The following is a 27,395-nucleotide window of genomic DNA, read 5'->3' on the forward strand; positions in this document are numbered from 1 at the left end:
GCTTTAAATGACAATGTTTTATTTTTATACACACTTAGTGTGTGTGCATGCGTGCGTGCGTGCGTGCAAATGTGCTGGCTTCCTGTTTATGTGTGAGTAAACCCATCTCTGTGCTCTGTTATGCCCCCCTCATTTCTTTGTCCTTCATTTTCCCCTCCTCTTTCCTATCCCTGGTAAAGGAAGAAAACAATTTTTTTTTGACCACTTCCTGGTTCTCATCCAATTGCAGTCCATTATCGACTCATCATAAGTGACTTGTGTTTAATGGAGGTATTCAGAGAGTCTAAGGTGGCATTAGATTGAAGACAGTTTTGATTGAATTAGTGTGAAATGTTATCTCCTGGATGTGGTTTGTGGTGTGTATTCGGATGTGGACACTGACACATGAAGTCTGCTTCTAGCTTTAACATAATGGATATAATGCACTTTGAATCATGAAATATGTATCACAAAATTGAGCTGCATCTGCAATGATAGCAATGGAATAATGGCTCATGTTGATTGTAATGTAACAATACATCCAGCTAACAGCTGGATTCAGCTGGGTTCACCAAAATTGGGTCAAAAAAATAAAGGTGCCTTGGGGCACAGTTATCAACCACGGGGCACAGTGTTTTCACAGGTGGGCACTACTTTGAACATTAGGCAAACTAATTAATTTAATTTAATTCAATTTTATGCTTACACTCCTGTCTTATTGTTATCTAAAGTCGATATAGTGAAACACATTATGTACTGAAAAATGTATATTTGTGATTATTATTTTGGTGGATTTTTTCATCAACCAATCTCCTTTGTAGTCAAACAATTAAATTCGGTTACTGAAAATTAATGCCCATCCTTTGACCAATCAGAATTGGTTATTTACCCAGGCCGTTGTAATTAAGTCTGTCTATTACTACCCCCCTTCCACACACACACACACACACACATGCACACAAGCACACACACCCACACACATGGTAACGTAGGCTATCACACAACCAGTAAACAAAATGAATCATTTAATCACAATTAAATGGACTTTCAATCTCTACCTGCTGAGTGTCCAGCCTTAGACTTAGAGCATGTTTTTTTTTTTTTTTATTGTTCCCAATGAGTAACACTTGCGTGTTTCACTGTTTTTTTCCCCCTTGACTGTGAACCCAGAATACTTAACCACAAACGCACTTGGTGCAATGAACAGAAAGAGGGAGGGCTATATATAATCGAGGGGTGAAACACAGAGTCAGAGATAAACAAGAAAGAGGAAAGAAGAAAGAGATAGGCAGAGTGGGTAAAGAGAGCGATACAGACAGACAAGAAAGATAAAGCTGTTTACTTGTTGGCCAGTTGGTCAACATAATACACAAAGTTACAGGAAGACAGCGTGGACTAAAGACTGGTGTCACTGAGCAACAGGGATTTCTTTACAGCTCTACCTTTTCCGTCAAGAAGAGATACAGCTCTTGGCTATCTGGATACTTCTCGTGTTAGACTCAAAACATCGATTTCTTTCTTTTTCCAACACTAAATAATAATGAAGACGTCATTTGTGGACCAAAATCTGTAATTGGAGTTCAGTTTCAGCCTTTATATTCACAATCCATACAGTTTCTTTATATTCCTATAAATTGTACCACATACACACATACATATTGTTTCATAATTACACATACTGCTAGGATGTGGTCTTGTATAAAAGACTTCTTGACCTATGAAACCACCAAGTCAGTGGTAGTGAAGAGCTGGACCATCGGCATCATCAACCGTGTCGTCCAACTCCTCATCATTACTTACTTCATTGGGTGAGTACATCCCTTCATTCTGGTGTATTTTAGGATTATGCAGTATTTACTTTGGTCTGGTTGAATGACAGAACAGCAGCTGCCAGTTACAGAAATTTTATTTTTGTATTTTTCATCTTTTATGTAACGTATAAGGCATTGATTAATGGATTAGGCATTTATTATTATATCACACTTGCCCTGATTAATTGTCATGTGTTACTATTTATGAGAAACTAATGTTAAGAACGATGATTAATTAAAAAAGAAAAAAATGTTACCCAGTCATTTGTGGGGTTTTAGGTTGTATTACAATGTCATTAAAATGATAAATTGTTGAGTTCAGGTTAGCATATATACTGTACATGCAAATTCTCCTTTTCTATAGATGTGCAAACATGTATAAATCTTCCCATCTGTCAAATATGCAATCTCTGACTATACATGTTACATTTAAGCACAAAGTATAATTTTTTTAATTGCATCTTTGTACACAACATGTGTGTTTTCTTTTGTTTTCTTTTAGCTATTTGTACTTTTTTGATATTAGTTGTGATAGTTTGGTACCAGCATTACACACGCACACAGACACAAAGAGTAAACAATGATTAGCTTTCACTTATGGTTTTATATTAATTAACATTTAATTACAAATACATTTCAAAAGCCAGCAGCTGTAATTGTACTGATTTAATAAATCCTATGGTTAGTTAGGTCAGATTTTGTGGAATGAAAAAAAAAGTTTCTACCACACAATAACAATAAAAATCTGGTTCATAAACGTGAAAACAAAACTTTATGATTCTAAATTAACCCGGAAAAACACACACACACGTACACACATGTACTTATAGTTTAATGGGATTTGTATGTATGTGTGTGAAACAACTAAACATAGACTTAGGTCTTATTCTGATCTTGTCTTTTGTCTGTTACAGTTAGGACATTTTTTTTAAACAATGTCTGAATTTAAAATTTCAGCTTAAAGTATTGTAACAGCACATCAGGAGCAAGCAGCCTTGTTATTTATCTCCCTTCCAACCATACCCCACCGATCACCTCCTCATGTAGTTCATGCTTACATGAGTTCTTGATATCAAGGTATAGCCTGCAGACCAATTCACATATGCAAGTTAGTCTGGAACCTCTCAGTTCATTTTGAATTTCCAAAGGGGTTTATCAACGGGTGTAGCCCAAACTGCCTCTAGACGTGAGTGGATAGATCTACAACCAATCAGAGCAACAAGTTTTTGCCATCAGAATCTGAAGCTAAAAGTTGCTTTTACTTATCATCACTAGACCAAATCGCAAACATGCCAAAGCTTCAATGGTGCTCCTTTTTAAAGTTATCTTCTCAAACACACCCCATGTTTGATTAACGGTTTTGTTATGTTGGTGAGTGAAGCACAACAGACAAGAGAACTGTTAATCACAGCTAGGGCTACAAATTAATTGTTAAATAGATTTATATTTTATTAGACCAGAACTGTAATCTAAAGTGAGATCCATTGTTATTTTTCACTGTATGATCTTATTACACTTTATTAGAAGTTAATTTGAAACAAATTACAACAAAACCATACAGTTATCTAAAGTGGGATCCATCATTGTTTCCCTTTGTCAGATCTTGTTAGATTTTCTTAAAAAGTAATTAGTGACACATTACAAAAAAAATGGCTAATTGGTGTACAGATTTCCATACATTAGTACACAGGTAAAATAACCACACGTGGTTGTGATGTTCTCGTTTTGAGTTTGAAATGGCCAGACGTTGGTTGAGTGATTGGTATCCTTTACTGTGATAATATGTTCAGTCAGGTCTTAAAAGCCATAGGCTACTGATAACTGACCAGTGGCAGTCTCAACATAGAGGAATAGGTGGGCGGCTGCTTGGGGCCCCCTACCAGCAGTTATAGTAGGGGCCCCCCAACCAACCTCAAAAAAAAAGCAAAGGAAAAAAAACACCTTATTATTATGAGCGCCTCAAAAATCATGGTAAATTGTATTATTATTATTCTTAACAAATATGTTGAAACGTTGAAGTAGTAATTACAATTTTCATGGTTATTTGTACTTACACATACACCCCTTACATTCACAATGAAATGGACCAGTCCGTAATACACCCCCTTCTATCACAATGAAATGGACTAGTCGTAACGTACGGCGTGAAAGTGTGACAGGACGTGTAGCTCCTATGGCGCCAATATGATGCTAACAAGCCGTCACCTGCCGTTAGCATTCCATTGACTGCCATTCATTTTGACGTCACGTTGACAGTGAATAACTTGACATCGGAAGTGTTTAAAGACTCTATTTGTCCATTGTTTATTTCTAAAGAAAAAAAAGGCTCCATTACCTTGTATCTCACGTTATGGCTCCGTAGTAGACATTTTTGTAAAAATAGGCTAACGATTGTGTCGTAACCACAATTGTTAGCCTAATAGAGGAATTACTGAACAGTACAGGAGAAGCTCGCAGGCAGTTTCAACTTACATGAGCTTTTTAGATTTAATTACTAATGTTAACTAGCATTTTAGTTAGCAGTAATTAGCCTGTGCCTATGTTATATGTTGACATAAACCGACCTCTCTGTCTCTGCTGATTGGGAATGATTGAGATTTCTCTTGGCACAGCTACCAGAAGACTTACCACTTTCAGACAGGTTGCTCACATCACATCTACGTCTTCAGCTCAGTTGGAGGCTGCTATCACCGGAAAAGTGCTTCTAATAGCCTTCACTGGTCCCCGCCCAGAGCAACGGGATCTGTTGGTCCATTTCTTTAACTAATTTCTTGTCATTTCTTTAACTCATCAGAACCTGTGGGCGCATCTTCAGTCCTCTGAGTGATGTGGCATTCATGTTGAATGGCATGTTGGCCTGTCTCATGTCGACACATACTCTTGTCCGGATCCTTCGGCTTGGGGGACTGTCTCAATGACGTCATCATCCTCAAGCCGTTTCACGATCTGCACACTACTGTTTAGCTACCTTTTCCTGCTACAAGTGAATTCCCAGGAGACAGTGCCAGCTAGCCTTCAGTGACGTTATTAGCTGTTAGCTGCCAGTGATAAGTGTGTTCAGTATGGCTTCTGTGAAAATCAGTTCCCTTAGCAGGCTTTATCCAACGTAACGTAGCTTTACGTGCATTAGAGCAGAATAGTATGGTATTGCTCCTAATAAAACCTTTTATTGTGTCCCACAATTATGGTCTTCTACAGAGCCAACATTAATTTCTGCAAATATTTGGAATTCTGCAATAAACTGAGTGATGTACTTCAGGTAAAGAAGTAATGAAATGCTATCGAACTGCACATTGAGATAATTGGCCAAGTATGGCACCAAATTATGTTGTGGAAATCACAATCATGGCTGTATCATCTGACCAAGAGGACAACACTTTAAGTGGGAGATTCCTTTTGACAACAATGGCCATGCCTTTTGTTTTTGAGCTTGCTGAGGAGGATGCAATCGAATCTATTGGCTAATCGGCTGTTATCCACCTTCAGCAGACGTGTCTCCTGTAATAATGCAATGTGAGCATTTTTCTTTCTTAGTAAGCCCAGAGTGCTGGCTCATTTATGAGGAGCATTCAGTGCGCCACAAATCCAAACTAAAAGTTAAAGATCTTCCATTACCATTAAAGCTGCGTTCTAAATGAAAGTACATGGGGATATTGCTACTGCCTTTCATTTAGTTAAATCCTAACAATACTGCATCCAAAGTTAAGTCCCTTAATACAAAATACATGTAAAACACAGAACGGGAACATATGAGATAGGCGAGAGAAAGAGATAATGGAACACTAGGCCACAAATACCTAGTTGCAACAGCGATTGGTTCCATACTAAATTAACATCAAAATAAACACATTTTTCGTCAACAGAAACAAGAAACAAAAAGCACAAAACAGCACCTTGGAAAGGCAACTCTAGCCTAGCAGTGGCCCAGTTAGGAAAGTAGGCCATATTAAGCCAGGTCGATATAGCATTCAGAAACACAGTCTCTGTAATCATATCAGACAACAGTGCGACAGAACCAGGACACATTAATGGCGGTTTTCCACTGCGTGGTATCTACTCGACTCGCCACGGCTCTACTCGCTTTTTTTGGTTTTCCATTACAAAAAAAAGTCCCTGGGACCTGCTACAGGTACTTTTTTTAGTACTACCTCAGTCGAGGTTCCAAGCGAGCCGAGGCGATACCAAAAGGTGACGTGGTTACCTGCAGACTGCTGGTTGGTCGGAGAGAATCGTCACTTATGACCGCGTTGTTAGCAAACAAGAGTGCGGAGTGTGTGAACAAACGGGACATTTCAAACAAATCTAGCCGGACACACACAGATCATCCACTCTCTGCACTATTCTCACTTTTCAACTGTTCGGGCTACTAGCTGCTTCATGTCGTTTCCAATATTGCACACTGTTACTTTAAAAAACAAGACAATATATATAACAAAAGTTTTTATTTAGCTTTTCAAAGTAGCGCATCAAACCCTCCCGTACTTCCCGGTCTTCTTTCTCTGCCCCCTGTGACAGTGTCCCCCCTGGCTCTGCTGTCCCAGATGCATCCCAGTCGTTGTCATAAGACTGTCCGTGACTTTCATACAGATTATACGAAGCCCAGTAGTCAGAACCAGAGGTTTCACCGGTCGGACATCGCCCACCAGACGTTCTGCGGCGGCGATTTTACAAAGCGTGAATGCTCTAAAACACAAACAGTCCGCATCAGTCATGTTGGTGTGTAATCATGGTTGCTAAAGTTCATGTACTTTATAGCGTATAGTAAATACTGACTGCGACGCTGAACACATGCAAATGTTAGCTAACGTTACCAGGAAACTTAACTTACCCTGTTGTGTCGGCGAACAACCGTCATGTCGACGTCTGAACTCCGTCAGAATTCCCAAACTCCCGTTTTTTTAGCGGTGATTTTGTTGCTTCCTTCAGCTTCTTTTGAAACAAAACATTTCTTCTGGCTGTGGCGAGTAGCCGACGTGCTGTTGTGAGTCGCGCTGAAAATTACATCATCACGCGTTGCTATAGTGACCAGCCACGCTCAGGCTTTACGCAATCTGCAATGGAAAACGAACATAGAATGGGCCGAGGCGAGCCGAGCCGTGCCGAGCCAAGCCGAGGCGAGCCGTTACCAGCAGTGGAAAAACGCCATAAGAGAAGAAGACTGAGCGCTTTCCGTGATCTTCAGTGTTGCCGGATAAAGCAGGAAAAAATCCAGACCCTTGACTCAAACTGGATCCATGGTTTGATAGAAGGCTTGCCGCCGCTTGACCGTGAATTTGCTTTGATCCAGGGAAAAGCAAATTTTCCGGGCAGCCCCCCCCCCCCCTCTCCAGTGATGTGATTCAATAACTGCCTTCTTGGGGTTAAAATGCCAGTTTGTGCCTTTCCTTGAGTAGCCATTTTGTGCATTGTGCTAAAAAAACAAAGAGCCTCAAATCTCGTGGTTTTTCATCTTGGATCTCACATGGCTTAGCTACCCATGTGATCTCATCGTCATCTTCCCCTCTCTCTCTCCCTCGCACTCTTCCTCACACACACCCACGCATGCACGCACACACGCACGCACGCATGCACACTTATAAATAATAAATAAAGATTTACTAATAAATGTATCTGTATTTTTAAGAGAACACCAATTTTGAGACTGTATTCACAGTTCAGTTTATTGGCCACTGATTCCAAGGTGGTGCCCCATTTGATTATTTGTCAATTTAATAAAGTTATAAACACACATATTCATAACTTTATTTGTGTTGATCAGATATCTTTGATAATTGCTAATAATTGAATTTGTACGTCTTAATTTCAAATAGGAGCTCTGCTATCTTGAATGGGGAATAAATTATTTAATTGTGGGGCTCTTCTAGTTTTTCCAAATTATATCGGACCAAATGGATCCAATTGAATTTGTACTGTCCTAATTCCCAATAGGCCTATTGTAGTACGTCTGTGGGTGGTGTTTCACAGTGGGACACTGGGCTGGTTGTCGTTTGCCTGTGAAGAGAGCACAGAGAGTAACAAGAGAGAGTAACGAGTTATTTTGCAAGGGGTTGTGACACCATTCAAAAAAAAATGAAAAAGATGATTTACGCATTTGTCTTTCGCCACGTAAGTCTATGGCATAAATGCATTTTTGGACTAGATGGCATTTGAGATTCCACTGTTTGGCCGTTGTGTTCAATTTGCTTCAAAGCCCGTCACATTTCCTGGGGGCCTGGAATAGATGCATCTGCCAGAGCAAGCAAAACATTACCTCCCAGCCAGCTGGTAGCTGCCATACAAAAATGAACATAAAAATCTTTAAACCACCAGAGCTCCTTTAAGGTCACTGCTTGTTAAGTAAAGAGCAGGCAACAGCGGTGAGCAGTTAGACAGCAGCTACAGCTTATAGCCTTCTAGCTACTTCACAGTGAATAACTCCACTAGCTCCACTGTGTTTTAGAATGAGGTCTGAGAGAGGCGACCTCACCCAGTAGAGTCTGCCCCCTGGCTGAGTCTTGGGCAGTGGCCCGGTTTGAATCTGATCTGTGGCCCTTTGCTGCATATCCCCCCCCCCCCCCCCCCCCCCCCCCCCCTCGAGTGAAGCAATGAACTACACCATTCTGTTCTTGGTCAGGAAAATGTTTAATGTTTCAGCTTGGACCTAACCTTTCAGTTTTAGCTCAATGTCACATGTTTTGTGTGTGTGTGTGTTGTGTGTGTGTGTGTGTGTGTGTGTGTGCGCTTTAGGTGGGTGTTTGTCAATGAGAAAGCCTACCAGGTGAGAGACACGGCTATTGAATCCTCAGTGATGACCAAGGTCAAAGGTTTTGGAATCTACAATGACAAGGTGATGGATGTTGCAGACTACGTCACTCCTACACAGGTATGGACGGATAGTTGGATGAATGGACAGATGGATGGATGAGTGATAGTAGGATACAATGATGGTGATGTGCCATGTGTTTTCCACAGGGAGCTTCAGTCTTCTGCATAATCACCAAAATGATCACTACAGAGAACCAAGTCCAAGGATACTGTCCTGAGGTCAGCAACTGTCACTACCATTATTGCAATACTACCGTTATAAGTGCCTCGCCATTATTAATATTTCTACCATCATTACAACTGGTTTATCAGCATTAAGGTGCATTCTGAAAAAAATATAGCCGCAAGCGGCGATTCACGGGTTCAAACCGTTTTCGGGCCGACAAAAGGTTGTAGATGTACTAGTTTCTGGTCTTAAAGACTACTCCAAGTGCTTTTACATATTACAGGCACCATTCACACACATACAATGTGGCCTCGGCTGCCACATTAGGTGCCACCTGCTTATCACACACTAATGGCGCAGCATCGGGAGCAATTAGGTGGCCCAAGGACACTTTGAGATTGGACTGCCGGGCCCAAACCAGCAATCTTCCAATTGGTAGGCGATTACTTTACCACCTGAGCCAGGAAGGCGCCCAATCACCAAAATTCAAAGCAGCAAGCAGCATTAAACAGATGCCCAATCGCAAAAGCCGCAAGCAGCGTTGAGCGGGGTTTTTCCTCCAAAATATATTCACTGGATTTTTCTCTTTAAAGTGCAGAACAAAAGACAATTTAATCCCCCTTCAAACACTGTAATACAACATTCTCGGCCTGATTACTAAATCAAATTACAAAAAAACCCCAGAAAAAAACACTAGTGTACATAAATATATACAGCCCATATACTTATACCAAGATTTATCCACTTGATGCCCATACTTTATTATGTTTTTGCTCATTTTTGCCACTAGCTCCGTGTCCGAGCAAAGAGTTTAGAGTCAGAAAAGATAGTAATCCTCCAAGTCAAACTAGTCTGTGATCAAAGATATTATAGCGGACAAGATAGCAACATTTGCAAAAACTAGCACATATCACATATCAAACAAAGCCAGAGACTCTATCATATTAAGTTTCTGTGAGCTGTAAATTTAGACACTGAGCAACATTGGCATTTAATGTGAGTAATTTTCTGCAGGCCTAATGGATGCAAATTTACTCTCTGTGAGCTCTGCTTTTGGTCTCTGATGATTCTCAACGTGTTTGTTCTTACAACGCCCCGTTTAACATTACGCATGTGTGTGTGTGTGTGTGTGTGTGTGTGTGTGTGTGTGTGTGTGTGTGTGTGTGGTGTGTGTGTATTATCCAGAGTGAGAAGAAGTATATTTGTACCCACGACAATAACTGCACAAGGCACCTTAACAAGCCAGGAAGTTATGGTGAGATATTCTCTGTTTCTTTTTCTTTTCTTATCAGATCAGTATTTGAGGAACATGTTTATATGATTATTACTATTATTATATGTATTGAATATTTGTTGAATCACCATGTTGGAACCTATATTTTTGGGTGGTTTTGCATATAAGCTTTTCTTTTCCTGCTCAGGAATTCTGACAGGGAAATGTGTTCCATTCAACTCCACTGTCAAGCTGTGTGAGATAAGAGGATGGTGTCCTGCCGAGATCGACACCATCAAGACGTAAGATGATACTGTGCATGTGATAGAGAGCTTTTTACAAGGCTTCACTGTCAGTGTTCTCTATCATATCAAGACAATTTCTCCACCCCATAAAATATTCCATATGTGTGGATGATCCCCCTGAGGTCAGGTACGTGTATACTTCTTTAAGACACACCAGCTTGCCCAGGCACGCCCAATTTCCTATAAAGCAACTGTGCTGGCGTGGAATCACTGATTGATCTCTGCCTGAGGAGTATGGTTACATGTGTGCAGACAATCTCATAGAGAAAAACAGAAAGTGTGGGTTGCAACAGTGAATCTGCTTACCTGTTGAGTTAGGAGCCTGTCTCTGAGCAGCCTCCGTGGATCATTTTTCCCTTATAAAATTAAATAAAGTAGCCTTGACAACAGTTTTGACTGTCTCTGGGAGTCCGAGGGTTCCGTTGCAGCGGCTACTTGTCCTGCGTGTCTCCCTTTACCATTGTATTGTTTGCGTCTTTATGAGCTGCTACGCCATGTATGTCAGCTATCAGACAGAAAAAGACGCTTTCGTGTTGAGCCTGTGTGTCTCTGCCTCGGCATAAAGCCCGGGATGGTCAGGTGCTGGAGGTCTTCGGCTGGAAAAAATAAGTCTGGTGAAGCTGGCCGTTGTCCCCAACATGAAAGTGAAATTAAACAAAGTTGAGAAGTTGAGACACATGCTGCAAAGCTCCCATCACTGTTCAAGATAACAGGCATAAAGTTCCACTAGTCAGAGCTGAGTGAGATTTGGGGGGCCAACCCATATTTTGCTGCGTACAAAGCAATTTCTTTGGCTCTTTTAGCATCATTACCCTTTAGGGTTTAAATTGGGATTTGTTATATGTGGGGGGATGGGGGGGCTCTCCCTAGGGGGGTCTGGGGGTATGCCCCCCCAGGAAACTTTTTTGAAAAATAAACCATTAAATGGCACTTTCTGGAGAGTTTTGTGCAAAATAAAGAAGAAATCAAATCTTACATGATGTGTGCAAAGGTTAAGGGCCTTTGCATTGTTGTAGTATCACAGGTATTAGGGCATTCAGCATTTACATTATTTACATTATTAACTTCTTATGATATATGAACTGACCCAGACAATGCGCCAAACCTAATGATTCACATGAAGAGACAGTAGCATATGTCAGCAACAGCTGAGAAGATTTGGGTCTGTGGTGAACAGTTCAAGGGGGCACGTGGTGTAGGGACCAGGGACCCAAAGTTAAATTAATGTTGAGGGATCAACTAAGACCACTGAAATTCTAAAGAATGAGAACCACTGATTTACATAAATTCTAATTCTTTAACCCTTGTGCCAAGGCTCAGTAATGTTTGGCCCTCATCCTCCGTGCCCCACTTACTGTATTTACTTTTTGGGAAAATAAAGACTATTTGTTCATTTTATGAAACATTGAATTAATTATTTACAGTTACATTTAGAGATGCACCGAGGTTAGAGAAGCACAATAGTGGCCCAATGTTGCAGTATCGTACGTATAGTATAGTATAGCTCAGATGTGTTTCATCAGATTTCTGCTCATGTCTACAACTTTGTGCACATTCAAAATATAACTCCTCCCATCTCTGTTGTCCGAGATTTGGAGAGTTGTAATATAGTCTGCTGTGCATGTCATTGCTCCGCTGATAAGGTGGATCTCACTCAGACCGTCTGACAGACACAGAGGCCCATTTGGGTCTCTGGTCTCTGACAAAGTTTAGAGGTGGCCGTACGCTGCTCATTATCGGAGGACTACACGGATGCAGCGCGTCTCTGTCCACAACAGAGCGAGTCCGCTAAAATGAACTGAAGTTGCTACACTACCAGCCTCACTGCTCACCTCTATTATTACAGAGAGAGTGGTCACGAAGCGACGGACGGGTCTGTGATACTCAGAGCTCATACCTGAAGCTGGGGAAATGCACCTGGGATGGATCGTGAAAAATTAATGTTTTCCAGTTTACGACATTTTGAAAATTCCACAGACAGGGAGCGCTCTTGAACTCCCTCACAGTCTCTGAAAGCACAACTAGTCAATCATAAGTGGCTCAACAGGTAGATCTATAGATAAACTCATCTATCAGAAATTTGACCGACCGGGTTGACACTTCAGCGTGAGAAATCGGGGGTGTGGCGTGTGAGCGTGTGAAACCAGTCCAATGCGTGAGAGTTGGCAGCCCTGCACTAGTTGTGTGAACAAGAAGCTATCCGTCACTCTCCTTACATTCTAACTGTGAGTGACCGGCAACAACAACAAAGTCTGTGTTGGCACTGGATTGACGGTGTACAGTGTTTCCCTCCCTTCCATTTAGAGCATCGGGTAGAATTACGTTGACAGAAAGGCAGAAGGGGTTAGTTGGTTTAGCACACAGCTTAGCTTTTCCGGGCAACACTCAAAATTGCCTAGGGAAATCCTGTATGTTAAAATACAGTATGATTTAAAAATGGCACCTACTAGAGAGGGCTGTTGCTTTATCTTTGAAAGAAAACAAGCAGATCCTACTCTTTCTGAGGGGCCCCTGTCGAAAATGTGTCACAAGCTTGAAACTGGGTCAGTGGGGGCAGTGTTTGGGGTCCTGGCAGGTTCCCTTCCTCCCTCTATCTTTAGGCTTCAAAAAGCAGCCTCCCAGTTGCAGCGGCTGTGTCCCTCTTCAGCGTATTGCAGGCGTAACCTGACGCGCCTGATGGGGCTCCTGCTGAGCACAGACATCATGTTGCCTAACAGGCGGAAGAGACACCTCTGGCAAGCTGGATTATTGCCCCTGCTCTCCTCACTTTGGTATGGAGAAAGTGGTGGATTCAGATGTAGAAGTCACATCTATGCTCTACTCTGAGGGCGGTGTTGTGTCCTGCGGACAGGACATGGCCAAAGACAGTGATTCCATTGTCAATGATTTTAACAGCTTCTCAGCAGAGTGGCCATATGTCTGGACATTAACCTTCCTGTAAACCAACGTTCCTCTCTCAATTAAAACAAAGAAAATACAAGGTTTTTTTTTGATTCTGTAAACCTTATGTGTCTCACTGCAGGCCACTCACAAATGGTATAGATCCTAGTGAGCAGCTTGCCTGTGGGCCTCTCCCTCTAATGCATGCAGTCCGCCTCTCTTTCTCCCTCAGCTCAGTGAGACCTATTGTGAAGAGGGGGTGAGCAGGGACGGAGCTCTTGTCCTGCCAGCAGCCTCTGCTTATGCCTGCTGCTGTGTACAGGAGATTTTTGGACAGTGGCCTTTCCAGGCTGTAAAGAGGTGTGGATCACTGAACCTCGGCCAACACTGTGGCATGAGACCAAGAGGCCTCAGGCCCTGACTTAAAGCTGTGCAAGGGCGTAGTAAGCTGCACAGTAAGCCGCGTGATGACCAGCATATTAGGCGCCAGCGGATTAGTCCTATTCTGGATCTCAAGGGGCTCAAGCAAGTACCTTATCCCCCTGGGACGCAAGATTGGTGTACCTCAGAAACCTGCACTCCCAGATACCTCTTTTCCAGTTCCAGACACACTCTCAGGTTGACTTATGACTTTGCCTTCACCTCATGAGATTGAGGACATCCAGATTGTTACGCTCACCCTCCTCTACTTGAGAACTGTTCACCGTACTATTGTTGGTCTTGTTGAGGCACAGAGCCTTCTGCTGGTGGCTGACGGAGTGTGGCCTCCCGTCATTTCTGCTGACCCAGCTGGAGGCGGGAAAGTCGGTTCCAATACTGCAAGGAATTGGCAGTGGTCTAGGCAGTGTGTGTTTGTGCTTCGACACTGCGTGAGCATGACTTCTCCCTGATTTCCTGGTTTCTCAGAGGCTCCCTAAGACTGGGAGTCATAAGTCCAGTCTTTTAGTCTCTTTGGGTTTGACCATGATCCTTGGAGCACTTCTGCATCCTTCATGATCAGAAGTTGCTCTCCAATCACATTGGGTTACTCTGGCATACCTTTGCCTGAAGAGTAGACAAGGTCCTGCCTTTTCAAAAATAGCAGTTAAGGCTACAGGTTCTTGCAGGATGGGGCCGGTTTATCCTTTACCCCAATCCAGCATTCCTGAAAAAGGTTTTCCACTCAAAGGCTTCCACTCACTCTCCTCTCCTGAAGAGGCTTGGATGGTAGAGTGGCCCTCGGAAAGACTGTCCAGTGGTTCATTCTGCTTCCAGTCATCTGGGCATATATTTGCCAAAGCCATGGCTGTCCCACTGGGTTGTTGGCGCTATTGAACAGGCATATACATATTTGGATGTCCCATCCTGCATCCTGTCTTGCACCTTCCCATACATACATATCCCTTACATATGGAATATGTAACGGTGGAGATATAGTCTTGATACGACAGAGAAAGCTTGGTTACGTTGTAACCTTGGTTTTCTGAGTGAAAAAACTTTCTCTCCAGCTGTAGGCAACTCAGAGACGGTTCCGCTCAAACTATCAGTGATAGTACACCAGCACAGAAAATAGCATAGGGTGTGGCCAGGCAAGCCGGTGTGTCTTAAAGAAGTGTCCACGTAACTGACCTCAGTGGGATCATCCCTGTACACATGGAATATTTAATGTTGGAGAAATAGTCTCTGTACACAGATAACCAAGGTTACAACGTAACCGAGCGTTCTGTCCTGCTATGCTTATAAACATGAAGAGAGAACGGGGTTATCCTGATAGCAAAGTCATGATGTGCCGTTACATTCAGACATTCACTAGGTTGGGGTAGTGCACTCTTTAAAGGTAGTCTAACATCTAGTCATATATACTGTACTGTATCTATGCAGTTAGTTTGGGTTTAGTTTGTCCAGCTATTGAGATATCTGGTTTCTGCCTCCACCCCAGTACAGTGGATGTGAACAAAAGTGTGTCCCTTAGTAGACACTGAGCCTTGTTTCACATTTTCTCTTTTCAAAGAGAAAACGTTGTTTGTGAAGCTTGAGAAAATAATGTTTACAGTTTAAACTTTTTTTTCTTTCACCTCTCTTTCAGTATACCAATGAGGGAAGTGGAGAATTTCACAATTTTCATTAAGAATAGCATCCGCTTTCCAACCTTCAACTACACCAAGTATGACAATAATGATTTATGATTAAATAGGATGATGTTCATGATGACAATGACGACAATGACGACAATGACACTGATGTATGACATGTTCAAATGATGACATGTCTTTATGTGTGCAGAGGGAACTTCCCTACTACCATCTCTGAAGATTACATAAAAAAATGTAATTTTGACATGGTCAACAACACCTACTGCCCTATCTTTAGAGTGGGAGATGTGGTCCGCTACGCACAGCAGAACTTCACTAAACTGGCAGACAAGGTAGAGTTAAGAGATGTTTTTACAGTTAAGTCAGAGTCAAGGCAGATGATTTTCTGGTCTCTTAGTGCTGATCATTACAATTACATCATTTTCATTGATTTTCCCTTCAAACAGTGTTTTTTTTACATAATTAAAATCTAGGATTCCTGTCCATGGGCTAGACAAAGCATTGAACCAGGCAGCGCATTATTTCTTCCATATTAGGCAGTGCAGATTAGTTGTAAATAAATGTAATTACTAGGAGACAGTGCTGAGCACAAACACACTCATCCGTATCTCTCTCTTATTTTAAAAATTCTGTCAGGGAGGAGTGATCGGAATAAAGATCGGCTGGATATGTGATCTGGACAAATCAGATGACCAGTGCAACCCCTCGTACTCATTCACCCGACTCGATGCAATGTCACAGAAGAGCGATGTCTCACCGGGCTACAATTTCAGGTACTAAGCGACCTGTTGTTGTTTTTTTACATCTAGAAAACTTTGCTTTTGCTTCAATGTAAAGTGCATTACAAATAAAATCAATCCTTAGATATATTTACAATCCAGAGGGGATGATTCTAAATATTATTATATTATTATTATTTTAGTGCCAACATGCCTTTTCCTCTAGCAACAAAATGAGACAAGAACTTCCACTTTTACACCAGAAAAATAAAAACCTAAAGGCAGATTACCATGGATTTTACTTTTGAGGATGTACCCTGACCATGTTGAACACTCTTTGATATCAACAACACATGCATTAGTTTGTTGTGGATATTTATGGCTCACTTAAGTATCTAAGCTGCCTATTTGTAGAGTTCCTACTGTAAGAACAGATTTTTTATTTTCAAGTTACCACAGGGAACTTTTATTTTGTGTTGATTTTAGCAATCCCTCAGGACAAAAGAGGTAGTGTTTCCATCTTGATCAGCGGCTGTCACTCCCTGATGTAAATTGAGTGCAGATTTGCAACAAGGGAAGATATGAGTTGCGCATGCGTCACTTTGCGACATGTAGCATACAAGATGCTTCTGTAATGTCAATACAGTAAAGATGGACCTACTTAACAAAGTTCGTTCACTGCTAACGACAAGTTAGCATCAAACAACAAAGGTTGTCAGTTGAATGGCGTTTTGAGCTAACGTTAGCAACCAAACAATCATAGGTAAAATGTTTTGAAATGACTGCCAGCTTAGCTACAAGCTAGCAATCAAACACAACAAAGGCTGTCACATAAATGGCGTTTTGAGTTAGCAATCAAACAATCATAGATAGCTACAACGTTTTTGAAATAATTTCCATCTTCTGTTATTGTTTGTAATGAGAAAAGTTTATTATTTTATGGATTATTTCATTGATTTCACAAATTCCGTTTTCAATGATAAACTGAGCTTGTGCAACCCTACATCTGCACTCGACAAGAGCCGGTCTGACTCGACTCTCATCGGGTATGACATGTCAGATTACATTAGATTAGATTCAACTTTATTGTCATTACACAGGTACAGGTACAATGCAACAAAATGCAGTTTAGATCTAACCAGAAGTTCAATAGCAGTAAGTGCAGGACTTACAATGGTTCCATAATTGCAAGACATAGATAAGTACTGAATAAATATAGAAATGAATACTATTAGGTTAGGCCGTAAACCGTTGAAATCAGAGCATGCACAACTCACATCTGCACTCAACTCACATGTGGGAGTGACAGCGGGGACCAGCAGAGCGGAGAGGTGAAGCTAAGCTCCTGGCCGGAGAGGGAGCTGCTCTGGCGCAGAGCTCTCAACCTCCAGCCAGAGCTCCGACTGCAATTTGATCCATAGTTTCAAGTGAAGGACCCCTAGCTGCAGAAAATTACATACAGTGGTGTGAAAAAGTGTTTGCCCCCTTCCTCATTTCCTGTTCCTTTGCATGTTTGTCACACTTAAGTGTTTCGGAACATCAAACCAATTTAAACAATAGTCAAGGACAACACAAAATGCAATTTGTAAATGAAGGTGTTTATTATTAAAGGTGAAAAAAAATCCAAACCATCATGGCCCTGTGTGAAAAAGTGATTGCCCCCTAAACCTAATAACTGGTTGTCCACCCTTAGCAGCAACAACTGCAACCAAGCGTTTGCGATAACGTGCAATGAGGCTTTTACAGCGTCCTGGAGAAATTTTGGCCCACTCATCTTTGCAGAATTGTCCTAATTCAGTTACATTAGAGGGTTTTCGAGCATGAACGGCCTTTTAAAGGTCATACCACAACATCTCAATAGGATTCAGGTCAGGACTTTGGCTAGGCCACTCCAAAGTCTTCATTTTGTTTTTCTTCAGCCATTCGGTGGTGGACTTGCTGGTGTGTTTAGGATCATTGTCCTGCGGCACAACCCAAGTTCGTTTCAGCTTGAGAACATGAACAGATGGTCGGACATTCTCCTTCAGGATCTCTTGGTAGACAGCAGAATTCATAGTTCCTTTTATCACGGCAAGTCTTCCAGGTCCTGAAGCAGCAAAACAGCCCCAGACCATCACACTACCACCACCATATTTTACTGTTGGTATAATGTTCTTTTTATGAAATGCAGTGTTCCTTCTACGCCAGATATACTTGGACACACACCTTCCAAAGAGTTCCACTTTTGTCTCATCGGTCCACAGAATGTTGTCCCAAAAGTCTTGGGGATCATCAAGATGTGTTGTGGAGAAATTGAGACGAGCTTTGATGTTCTTTTTGCTCAGCAGTGGTTTTCTCCTTGGAACTCTGCCATGCAGGCCATTTTTGCCCAGGCCATTTTTTTTCTGTTATACCAAGAAAATGTGTCTCAGTTACACACTACAAACTATTTTCTTTAACAGGTTTGCCAAATACTATAAGATGGAGAATGGGACGGACTACCGCACTCTGGTCAAAGCCTATGCTATTAGGTTTGATGTTCTGGTCAATGGAAATGTGAGTATATCTTAGTGTGTGTCAACCTTTGTATACTATCACTGAACACTATCCATTATGAATAATGACAAAGACATATGGATCTGTATGTAGTCGTTTTGATCAACATGGAAGCATCTTGTTCCTCTTTATAGACTACTATATATATATATATATATATATATATATATATATATATATATATTATGGCACCAGTTGCTTAGGTATCTATGCATAATACTTCTACTGTGTTTCCATAGTGTTTGGGACATGAGACACTAAAAGGGTTATTATATTCAACATAATTTCAGGTTAGATGAAGTAGTTATGATCAATGAAAGTTGATTATCAGTCGTCAACATTTTTTCAAGGGAATTAAATGATCAGAAAAAGTCATTTCTTGTACAACTACATGTATAAAGGCAAGTAAGTTTATATGTTTAACACTTATTGAAACAAGAATTACAAAGTACTTTACAATGAACACAAAAAACATTACAATACACAATGTTTAATTATTAAAGTTTAAATAACTAGTTAAGGATTAGGAAAAAAGTGGAACAAACTTAAAACCAATTGTAACCCATTCTGAACGTCAAGAATAAAGCACAGTGAAACACAATAGCTAAGAATAAAAATAAATCTAATGATTAAATAAAGAATAAGCCTTTCGACAAAGATAGGTCTTTAAAAGTGATTTAAAAGAAGATGCTGATGTAGCAAGCAGGACTTCCCCAGGGAGGTCGTTCCAAAGCCCAGGAGCCGAGTAATACTTCCTGATTTCTTACAGTGCAGATGCCTTTGCTGCTTGCTCTTGCATCTGCTTGCATTTTTCTACTGACATTCCAGCTTGTCCTATGTATGAAACTATAGGCATCAGCTCCTGGATACTTATAAACCACTAGACTATACATCTTTGATATCGCCATATTTCAACATTTTTAGGATCTCCTCAGTACTGCATGGCCTACCAATAGGACAAGCCTGTACTGCAGTAACTGGAAATGTGGTACTTAGTTAAAGCTAATTGGCCGCAAGACTCTTTCCTTCTCCACAAATGAGATTGTAGTTCTGTAAACCAAAATTCCCCATTAGATGTCAACATGGAAGTAAATGGACCATGTGGGAATGACACCACTTTACCATGGAGCCAAAACAGTGGGAAAAAGCATGCTAACACACGGGCATTTAGCACCAACATGACTGCAAAGAAACAGGAGGGCTGTGAAATATGTCATAATACAAGTGGGAATCTAAGTGGTAGTCCTTCCTGGAGCCCAGCACACTGAGATTGTTGATATGGCCAGCTGGCCTGCATTAACATCCAGGCATAGTGCTTCTTTAACCCTTGTACTTAGAAGGACACAGTCGTATGGAAAAAGGGAGAACCAGCAACAGTACAGATAATGCTTGCAAGTTGCTAGCATGGCTAACATTACTGGCAGTGATAAGTCTAAAGCTTGATTCATGGGTGACTGCCAATTTCTCCAACGCTCCATTGTTCCAACCTCTCGACCTGAAAAATTCCCTTTGGTCCTACAGCCCACTAGTAAGCTGTCCCTTTGTTTAAAAAATAAAATAAACCCTTTGCTCTGACATCCCACTGTTCCGACCATATGTGGTTTTTATATAGGTTAGGATAGCCAATTGGTTGGGGTTAGACATTTGACCTCGAGTGGTTAAGGTAAGGATGGCCAATTAGTAATGTGATTGGACCTGTACAGATGGAGTACGTTACGGGGCATTTGGGACTCTAAACTGCACGCAAACCGGTGCCGAGATTGTGTGGATTAGCCTAGATAAAAATTTAAATGTGTTATTAAGCTTGTGAGGGACCAAGCAGTTAAGCATGAGGAGTCACAAGAGAAATTCCAAAAAGCAAGAGTTTTATTTCCCCAAAAAGATAGTTACAACAAAATAAAGATAAAGTTCTGGGCCCTTAAAAGAGGTCAAATAAGCAGACAGTAACTAAGGCTCAAAACATAAGGGACTCAAAAATACAACTGACCTACTAACAAAGAAACAAAGGAGACTTATATATTGGCTGATCAGACCAATTTAAACACACAGGGGGAAACACAATAACTGCAAACTAACTTCAGAAACAAATAATGACAAACCTACCTAAAAATGCATTCCAAAGAACACACTTTTACTTATCTTAACTCTACAAAAATTACTTTATATAAACTCTAAAGCCCAGAATACCTACAACGAGAATAAAGCTACGCCCCCTAGACATATCAAGCAGTGGTAGTGTCCAATTAGGCCACCTCCCCTATAAAGCTGCTCTTTCTCCAAGCGCCACTTCTTCTAAGCCATCAGACCTGAATCCCTTCCAGGTGTGGACTCCAACTGGTAAACTCAAAAGAAAAACGGTTATATAACAGTATGACCATCCAAAAGTAAGTAATAGTGCGCACTTGCTAAAAGATACTTTCTTCTAAATCAAATAAAGTATGATGCATGTGAAATGAAACAAGTGTCCTGTAAGTTATTTGTAACTGAATAAATGGTTGCAACAAATGAAGATGTATACACAAAATCGTATCAACTAAACCTAAGGAAAAATATAAGTGCTTGAGGTTACCGCTCTTAAGATGGCTGTGTGGCCATGACTGTGGCCATCACAAAGCTAAAGAAAAGTAATTTTGCTTGTTATTGTTGATTCAGATTTAAGATTATGGGAGGTGAGCCACAAAAGCCTAGCTATATGGTCGGAACAATGGGATGTGGGAGCAGAGGTTGTTTTTTTTTTTTTAAACAAAAGAACATCGGACTAGTGGGCTGTAGGACCATGGGAATTTTCCAGGTTATTGAGAGGTCAGAGCAATGGAGCGTCAGAGAAATGTCAAGGTACCTATTCATGGTTCTGTAAGAATCTACAACTTGGGAACGTACAGAGATCTACGCACAGATGTGGTCCCTACATTGAGTACCTCCCCAGAAATGTAACTACACGTGGCAACGCAGACTGCAACAACTTTGATTGGTCTGCTTAGCTTGGCTTAGTAGTGTTGCACTTCCTTCTACTCTTTTCTGGAAAATGAAGGAGAGTAAATCAAGGAGAGGGTTTACTTTTCCTGATACAGCTCTCCAACCATGGTCAGAAAGCACAGTACTTTGAGGTCCATTTTTATTGGTACTGGAGCACCTACTCTGTCACACTGTGTAGTATGTTAAAAAGTACTATCTTACAACTCTATGGAACTTTCATTGTTGCACAGACATTTAAAATAACAAAACATGCTTATTTGAAAACAAAATCACAGGAGTTTTTTAAAGTTGACTTTTGACTAATTAGACTTAAGGCTCACACACACCAACCCGATTATCGGCCGTCGGACAGTCTCATATAGCGCTTTTCTAGTCTTAACGACTACTCAAAGCGCTTTTACGTAGTACGGGAGCCATTCACCATTCACACGCTGTGGCTGAGGCTACCGCACAAGGTGCCACCTGTTCATCAGATAAACACTCTATACTCCAATGGAGCAGCATCGGGGGCAACTCACGGCTCAGTGTCTTGCCCTTCCACATGGGACTGCAGGGCCAGGGATCAAACCACCAACTTTCCGATTGGCAGGCAACCACTCTACCACTGAGCCAAAGTGACTCAAGCCTGTTTGGTGAGTTCCATGCCATTGTCGGTCGGAAGAGCGGTCGGCAACCATTTTGGCCTATTTGACTTGTTGAATCAGCCAATGTGTAGTCAGACTCAATGACCAATCTGATTGGTGGAGTGCTGGCACTTGACTGGCACAAATCAGAACACGAGAAAACCAGAGCTGACAACGCCAGTATCTTCTTATTACTAGCCATCGTATTTTCTTCCGTTCAGCAAGTAATGACAACAACAATTCTTCTTGACTATCAACACTATCTGATGAAAACAATGACTGGTTGTCATTTCTGGTTTTCATTTTTTGGCCTAAGATACAGATTAGCGCCAAGCTGTTCCATTTAGCGCTCCCCGAGAGGCCTGGAGAACTTCCGTTGTGTAATCTGGATGCAGCGTTTTTTCATTGCTTTTGTTTTCGGGGTTTGTGTGCTTTTCTTTTTGCATTGTTTCTGGTTTGTCTACTGTTCTTTTTGCATTGTTTCTATATTTGCAGCACATTTATTTATTTGGTTGTCTTTGCATTGTGTTTGCTGAATGCTGCACTTGTTGTCAAATTAGGGAAGACGTTTGCCTATTTGTCTCTGTTATGTAATTGGAGAGCATTTGCGTGCCAGTTCTGTTTAAGTAGAGCCTGCCCGCTCCCAAAAATTCCTCTGATCCCAAAAGACATTCAAATTGTCTATAAAGCCCATGCTGTGGTAGTCACAGACAGAGGACAGGTAGGTGTTGAGGCCTAGCAGTCTGCAACAGGTGTAGGTTGGCCCAACAATGAAAACACTGCGGTGGGAATGTTTACAGTGTTAAAAAAGTTAGAAATGCGTGTTCTCGGACTCCTGTTTTGGAATGTCACTGTTACCTACATGCATGATTCTATCAGCTTCTGGGTGGGATTTTATTATGCAAGGACATTTCTGCATAATGATACACAGGCGACTTAAACATGCTGAGATAAATTGCTATTCTTCCATCATAGGCAGGGAAGTTCAACATGATCCCTACACTCATCAATATGGTGGCAGCCTTCACGTCAGTGGGAGTGGTGAGTTTTACTGATATGCTTGAAACAATCAGTGTAAAAGCTCATTATACACCAGGCGTTTTTTTCTCAGAGCTGATAAATGGAGCCAAACCTTCCCCTTTAATTTCTGATACAAGTATTATTTCAAGTACAATTTGACCTTTCAACTTACTTGAATACATTACAAAAATGGATACATTTTCTCTTATCATTGAAGCATAACTGTGAACTCTGTTGGGTTTTAAAACACGAATAGTGAGCTTTGAAGGAATTGTGTGGCTGCTGTCCTTAAATTAACATCTGTCATACTCTTGCTTTATAAATAAAGGTTATTAATATTATTATTATTAATATGTAGGGCACAGTGTTGTGTGACATCATTCTGCTGAACTTCCTGAAAGGAGCGGAGCAGTACAAGGCCAAGAAATTTGAAGAGGTAAAATACTCTGTTTTTAATAAAAATATTGTCATAATGTGATGTGCACTTCATTAGATTTGAGCTCATTAATCACAGTGTTGGTTATCACAAATTAGTGGTTTGCCAACCCCTAAAGCTGCATGAATTGGTTTTAGCAATTTGGGGGCACTGGAATAAGCTGTAACAACACGTAAAATATGGACGCTTGGTCAGCTGCCTTGGCCTTGCACCACAAATTAGTTGGTTCTTAGATTTAGAAGTGTTGCATAATTCATCTTGTTTTATGAGTGGATTTCTTATTTTAAGTGTTCAACTTACACTATAATCTTAAATCAAGCAAGCTTGTCAAGTGAAATTGTCTTGCTGCATGGACAGATCATTTCACTTGTTTTGATTACGTTTCCCCTAAGATTTAGTGTTTTTATCTTGTTTTAAGACACCCCTTGTTGCAGTGTGTAATTTATGCTAAAAGTCTCCTTTAGCTTCATATCTAAACACGCTTTGTCTAAACGTGCTGGAAAATTGGCAGCATTTTGACACAGTTAAGTTAAAGACATGCAGGACAAGAACGGGTCTAGTCTTTAACTGAATCTGTGCCAAAAGAGGGTTCCATAGAGCAGTGGGGAGTAGCAGAGTTGTATGATTATTCTCTGCAGCTTTTTTAACACTTTTCATGTTACATTTAATTATTTATGAATAGTGATAAATGCATTTTTAACTTCCAAAGTGGCAACAGTTTATTAACTGAAATAAGCATGGGTTTAAAGTGGACATGAAACTGTGTTGAACAGAATAAAGTGTGTTGAAGCATATTATTTAAAAAATAATGACATAAAATAATTACATGTTAAATTTTAATAGATTTTTGGTTGGTACTAAAGTTTGCTTTTGCTCTGGTTTGCAGCCATATTGCTGACGCTTAACTCACTACGTCATACAGTTGGTTGGTTGGTTGAGTTGGCACAGTCAGCAGCCACAGCTTCTATATAGAGAAAAAATTTAGATAATATAGAAGATATGGCAGAAGATGAAGCAGATAGGTATTTTGGAGGTGTTTCCAGAAACCCTATGGCTTACTCATTTGAGCATTCTCTTGTTTCGTGCCAAAAAAACTCCAGCCGTTTAAGAGGCAAAGCATGAAAGTGGAGTTTTTTTCCTTTATTTTTCACTCTATAAAATGAATTGCTGCATCCAGGGACAATACTGAAGTGTCCTCTTTTGCATCACTTCTTAGTTTGAGGTCCTTTCTTCTCCATAAAAGAGCTGTCACTAGTTAGCTGGTTAGCTCATGAAAACCAACCAACCGTATGATGTAACTAAACTAGAACAAAATGGCGCTACAGCTGTTTCAAATATGTAATGTTGATTAATTATTATTTTAATCCAGTATCACTGACAGTGTTAAACCTATAATAGTTTGATAGAGGGGGAATCCATCTTGTAAATTATGCTAACTATACCCGGTGTTTCGTTTCCACTTTAAGCTTCTGGATAAGGTGAAGGGTGGTAAAGGCATATGTATAGTCAAGACATGACAATCAACAAAACTGAAGAATTTGATGGATGACTATATGTGTGGTAATATACTAAAGAGAATCATGTCTCCCTCTCTCTCTCTCAAATACCGTAGGTGTCAGACAGCCCGCTGGATTCCCAGAACAATGGGTTGTACCGCTCCCAGCTGTCACTCAGACATAGCGAGGCCGTCATGAGGTCCAGTGACTCAGGGGCATTCTCTATTGAATATTACAGCTAAATGGACAGTAGCAACAGCCAATGATCAGGGAGCAGTGGCTTGAGAAAGACAAATGTGGGTTGGGTTTCTCTAAAAATGTTTTATCAATTATAGGCATTCAGGGCAGACTATATATAATATAGTTGATGTTACCAATATGTCTAAAGAACCTTGAATTGTTGCCATATTCTGAAGCGTTTCAAAACCGCTAGATATGTCAAACAATATGTTCTTATAATTCAAGTCTTTGCATGGTGACTCTTCTGGCATGTGAAATTGGCTCAGGATTTTCTGAGCAAAAAGGAAAAGGATTTAATGTTTAAGCTCTATTTGCTTGTTTTGCAATTTGTGTAGAAACTGCTGTAATGCACCACAACTACATTATTAAAGCTTTGTGACATAAAACAAGAATAAACAAGGCAGCTGACATTAATTGGTTCACTTGCTTGGCCTTCTTTAATTGCTCTATTGTTCTTTATATTCTGAAATATTTTATCAGGGTAATGGAGCTGGATTGTGGAGTGGTTTGACAAAAGCACCCATTTTGTCTACAATGATACCTAGGCTGCGTTTCTGCTCTTTCACTTCCCCTAAGCACTTGCCCTCGGGGGAATCCCTGCCGCCATCTTAAGTCTCTGTACAATTGTCTGAAAAACTGGAGAGAACTTGGTGACATCAACCCTTGGAGGGCTGAGTCATGGTCACTCCAGAGGTGGACCCACAATCACCCACAATGTCTTGCAGTTATGCATTTGGTGAATGAAAATACATCCATGGTTTGGTGACAGTAATGTACAACTGCTTAAACTCCTGTTGGTGACCACCAAAGAAGAAGATGAACAAATGCATTTGAACCTTTTAGTTTTCTCATTGTTAGCTTTATATTTTACTGAAACATGTAACATAGCTGATGTTTATTTACTTTGTACGGTTTATTTACTAGATAGTTGTATATGTGGTTTCTTTCTTAACATTAATATTATTTGTAAATGCATGGAAGAAATTCCTTGTTTGTGAGATGTAAGCATTTATCATGATACAGATCACAAATTTCTAAATCTGAAACTCAAGCAGCTGATTACCAAACCTCATTGAAATGAGTCTGCAGGTATTTATGTGTAAAAAGAAGTAACAATACTTACATAAATAATATTATTTGCAACACAAATATTTGTTTTGCGCCTTTCATAAAAGAAATACGCTTACTGTACAAATAAGATGGATAATAAAACACACTTGAAGCAGTATTGCTAAGCCTACAATTGGCGGTCGATCCGTAGAGTTTGGGCGGAAAGTGAACAAGGGCATGTGTGTTCCACTTCACTCCCCCGCTCTTGCTCCTCCCAATTACCTTTTGCTCTCCAAGTGGCCTCTCTGCCCCGTATTCTATGACGTCATACCATAGGGCTGAGGTGAAGTGAAGGAAGGAATGTTAAAAAAACTAATAACAATTTTATTCAATTTTATTTATATAGCGCTAAATTACAACAATAGTTATCTCATTGTGCTTTTCATAAAAGAGAAGGTCTAAACCTTACTCTGTGATGTTATTTACAGAAACTCAACAATTCCCACCAAGAGCAAGCACTAGGCCACAGAGGCAAAGAAAAACTTCCTCTTAAGAAGCAGTGTTACGTGTGGAAACAGGTTGAACCCAAGTGCAGACAAAACGCAGACCAGAATGATAGTAAAACAGGTTTATTTCCAATGTCGGGATGCAATGGTGAAAACCCAAGTCCAATATGATTCCAATTATACTCCAGGGTGCAGAGCGCGTTTGGTACCGTGTCCAATAATCCAGTGAGCAGGGCGGAGAGCAGGAGACAGAGCTGCCAACTTTCCCCCAAACCTTGGAGTGAGGTTTGGGGGGGGGGGGGCAGCAACCCATATTTTGGGTTGGCTCTCCCTTGGGGGGTCTGGAGGTATGCCCCCCCCAGGATTTTTTTTTTTTTTAATAAACCATGAACTCCTTTGAGACCGAGACACTTGCCCACGAGTAAAAAAGCACCTCTGATTCATAGTTTAATAACTTTTGAACCATACAAGCGATTTACTCACCTCCGGTTGCGTTTAAATCCTGACGAGTTTGCGTTTACCGCGGTCTTTTCCGGGTCTTTCTAGCCTCTACAAGGGATTTTC

The 27,395-nt window shown here is 40.8% G+C and overlaps 1 protein-coding gene across 1 annotated transcript; it reads left to right on the plus strand.

The window, feature by feature from the left end:
- Positions 1–1,262: 1,262 nt before the first annotated feature.
- On the plus strand, positions 1,263–25,784 carry p2rx3b (purinergic receptor P2X, ligand-gated ion channel, 3b). The gene is made up of 12 exons (XM_032524550.1): positions 1,263–1,787; positions 8,517–8,652; positions 8,742–8,813; positions 9,946–10,015; positions 10,182–10,275; positions 15,224–15,301; positions 15,421–15,562; positions 15,867–16,003; positions 18,391–18,484; positions 23,059–23,124; positions 23,462–23,539; positions 25,152–25,784. The coding sequence occupies exons 1-12, from the start codon at positions 1,666–1,668 to the stop codon at positions 25,275–25,277; spliced, it is 1,215 nt and encodes a 404-aa protein (XP_032380441.1). The 5' UTR covers positions 1,263–1,665; the 3' UTR covers positions 25,278–25,784.
- The last annotated feature ends 1,611 nt before the right edge of the window (positions 25,785–27,395 follow it).

This window comes from Etheostoma spectabile, chromosome 2, assembly GCF_008692095.1.
Source record: "Etheostoma spectabile isolate EspeVRDwgs_2016 chromosome 2, UIUC_Espe_1.0, whole genome shotgun sequence".
NCBI classification, from domain to species: domain Eukaryota; kingdom Metazoa; phylum Chordata; class Actinopteri; order Perciformes; family Percidae; genus Etheostoma; species Etheostoma spectabile.

Excerpts from the sequence above, each read along its gene's own strand:
- p2rx3b (XM_032524550.1), top strand. The coding sequence starts at position 1,666 with ATGTGGTCTTGTATAAAAGACTTCTTGACCTATGAAACCACCAAGTCA. Across the intron at positions 8,814-9,945 it reads TCCAAGGATACTGTCCTGAG|AGTGAGAAGAAGTATATTTG; the intron begins GTCAGCAACTGT and ends TGTATTATCCAG. Across the intron at positions 18,485-23,058 it reads ATGTTCTGGTCAATGGAAAT|GCAGGGAAGTTCAACATGAT; the intron begins GTGAGTATATCT and ends CTTCCATCATAG.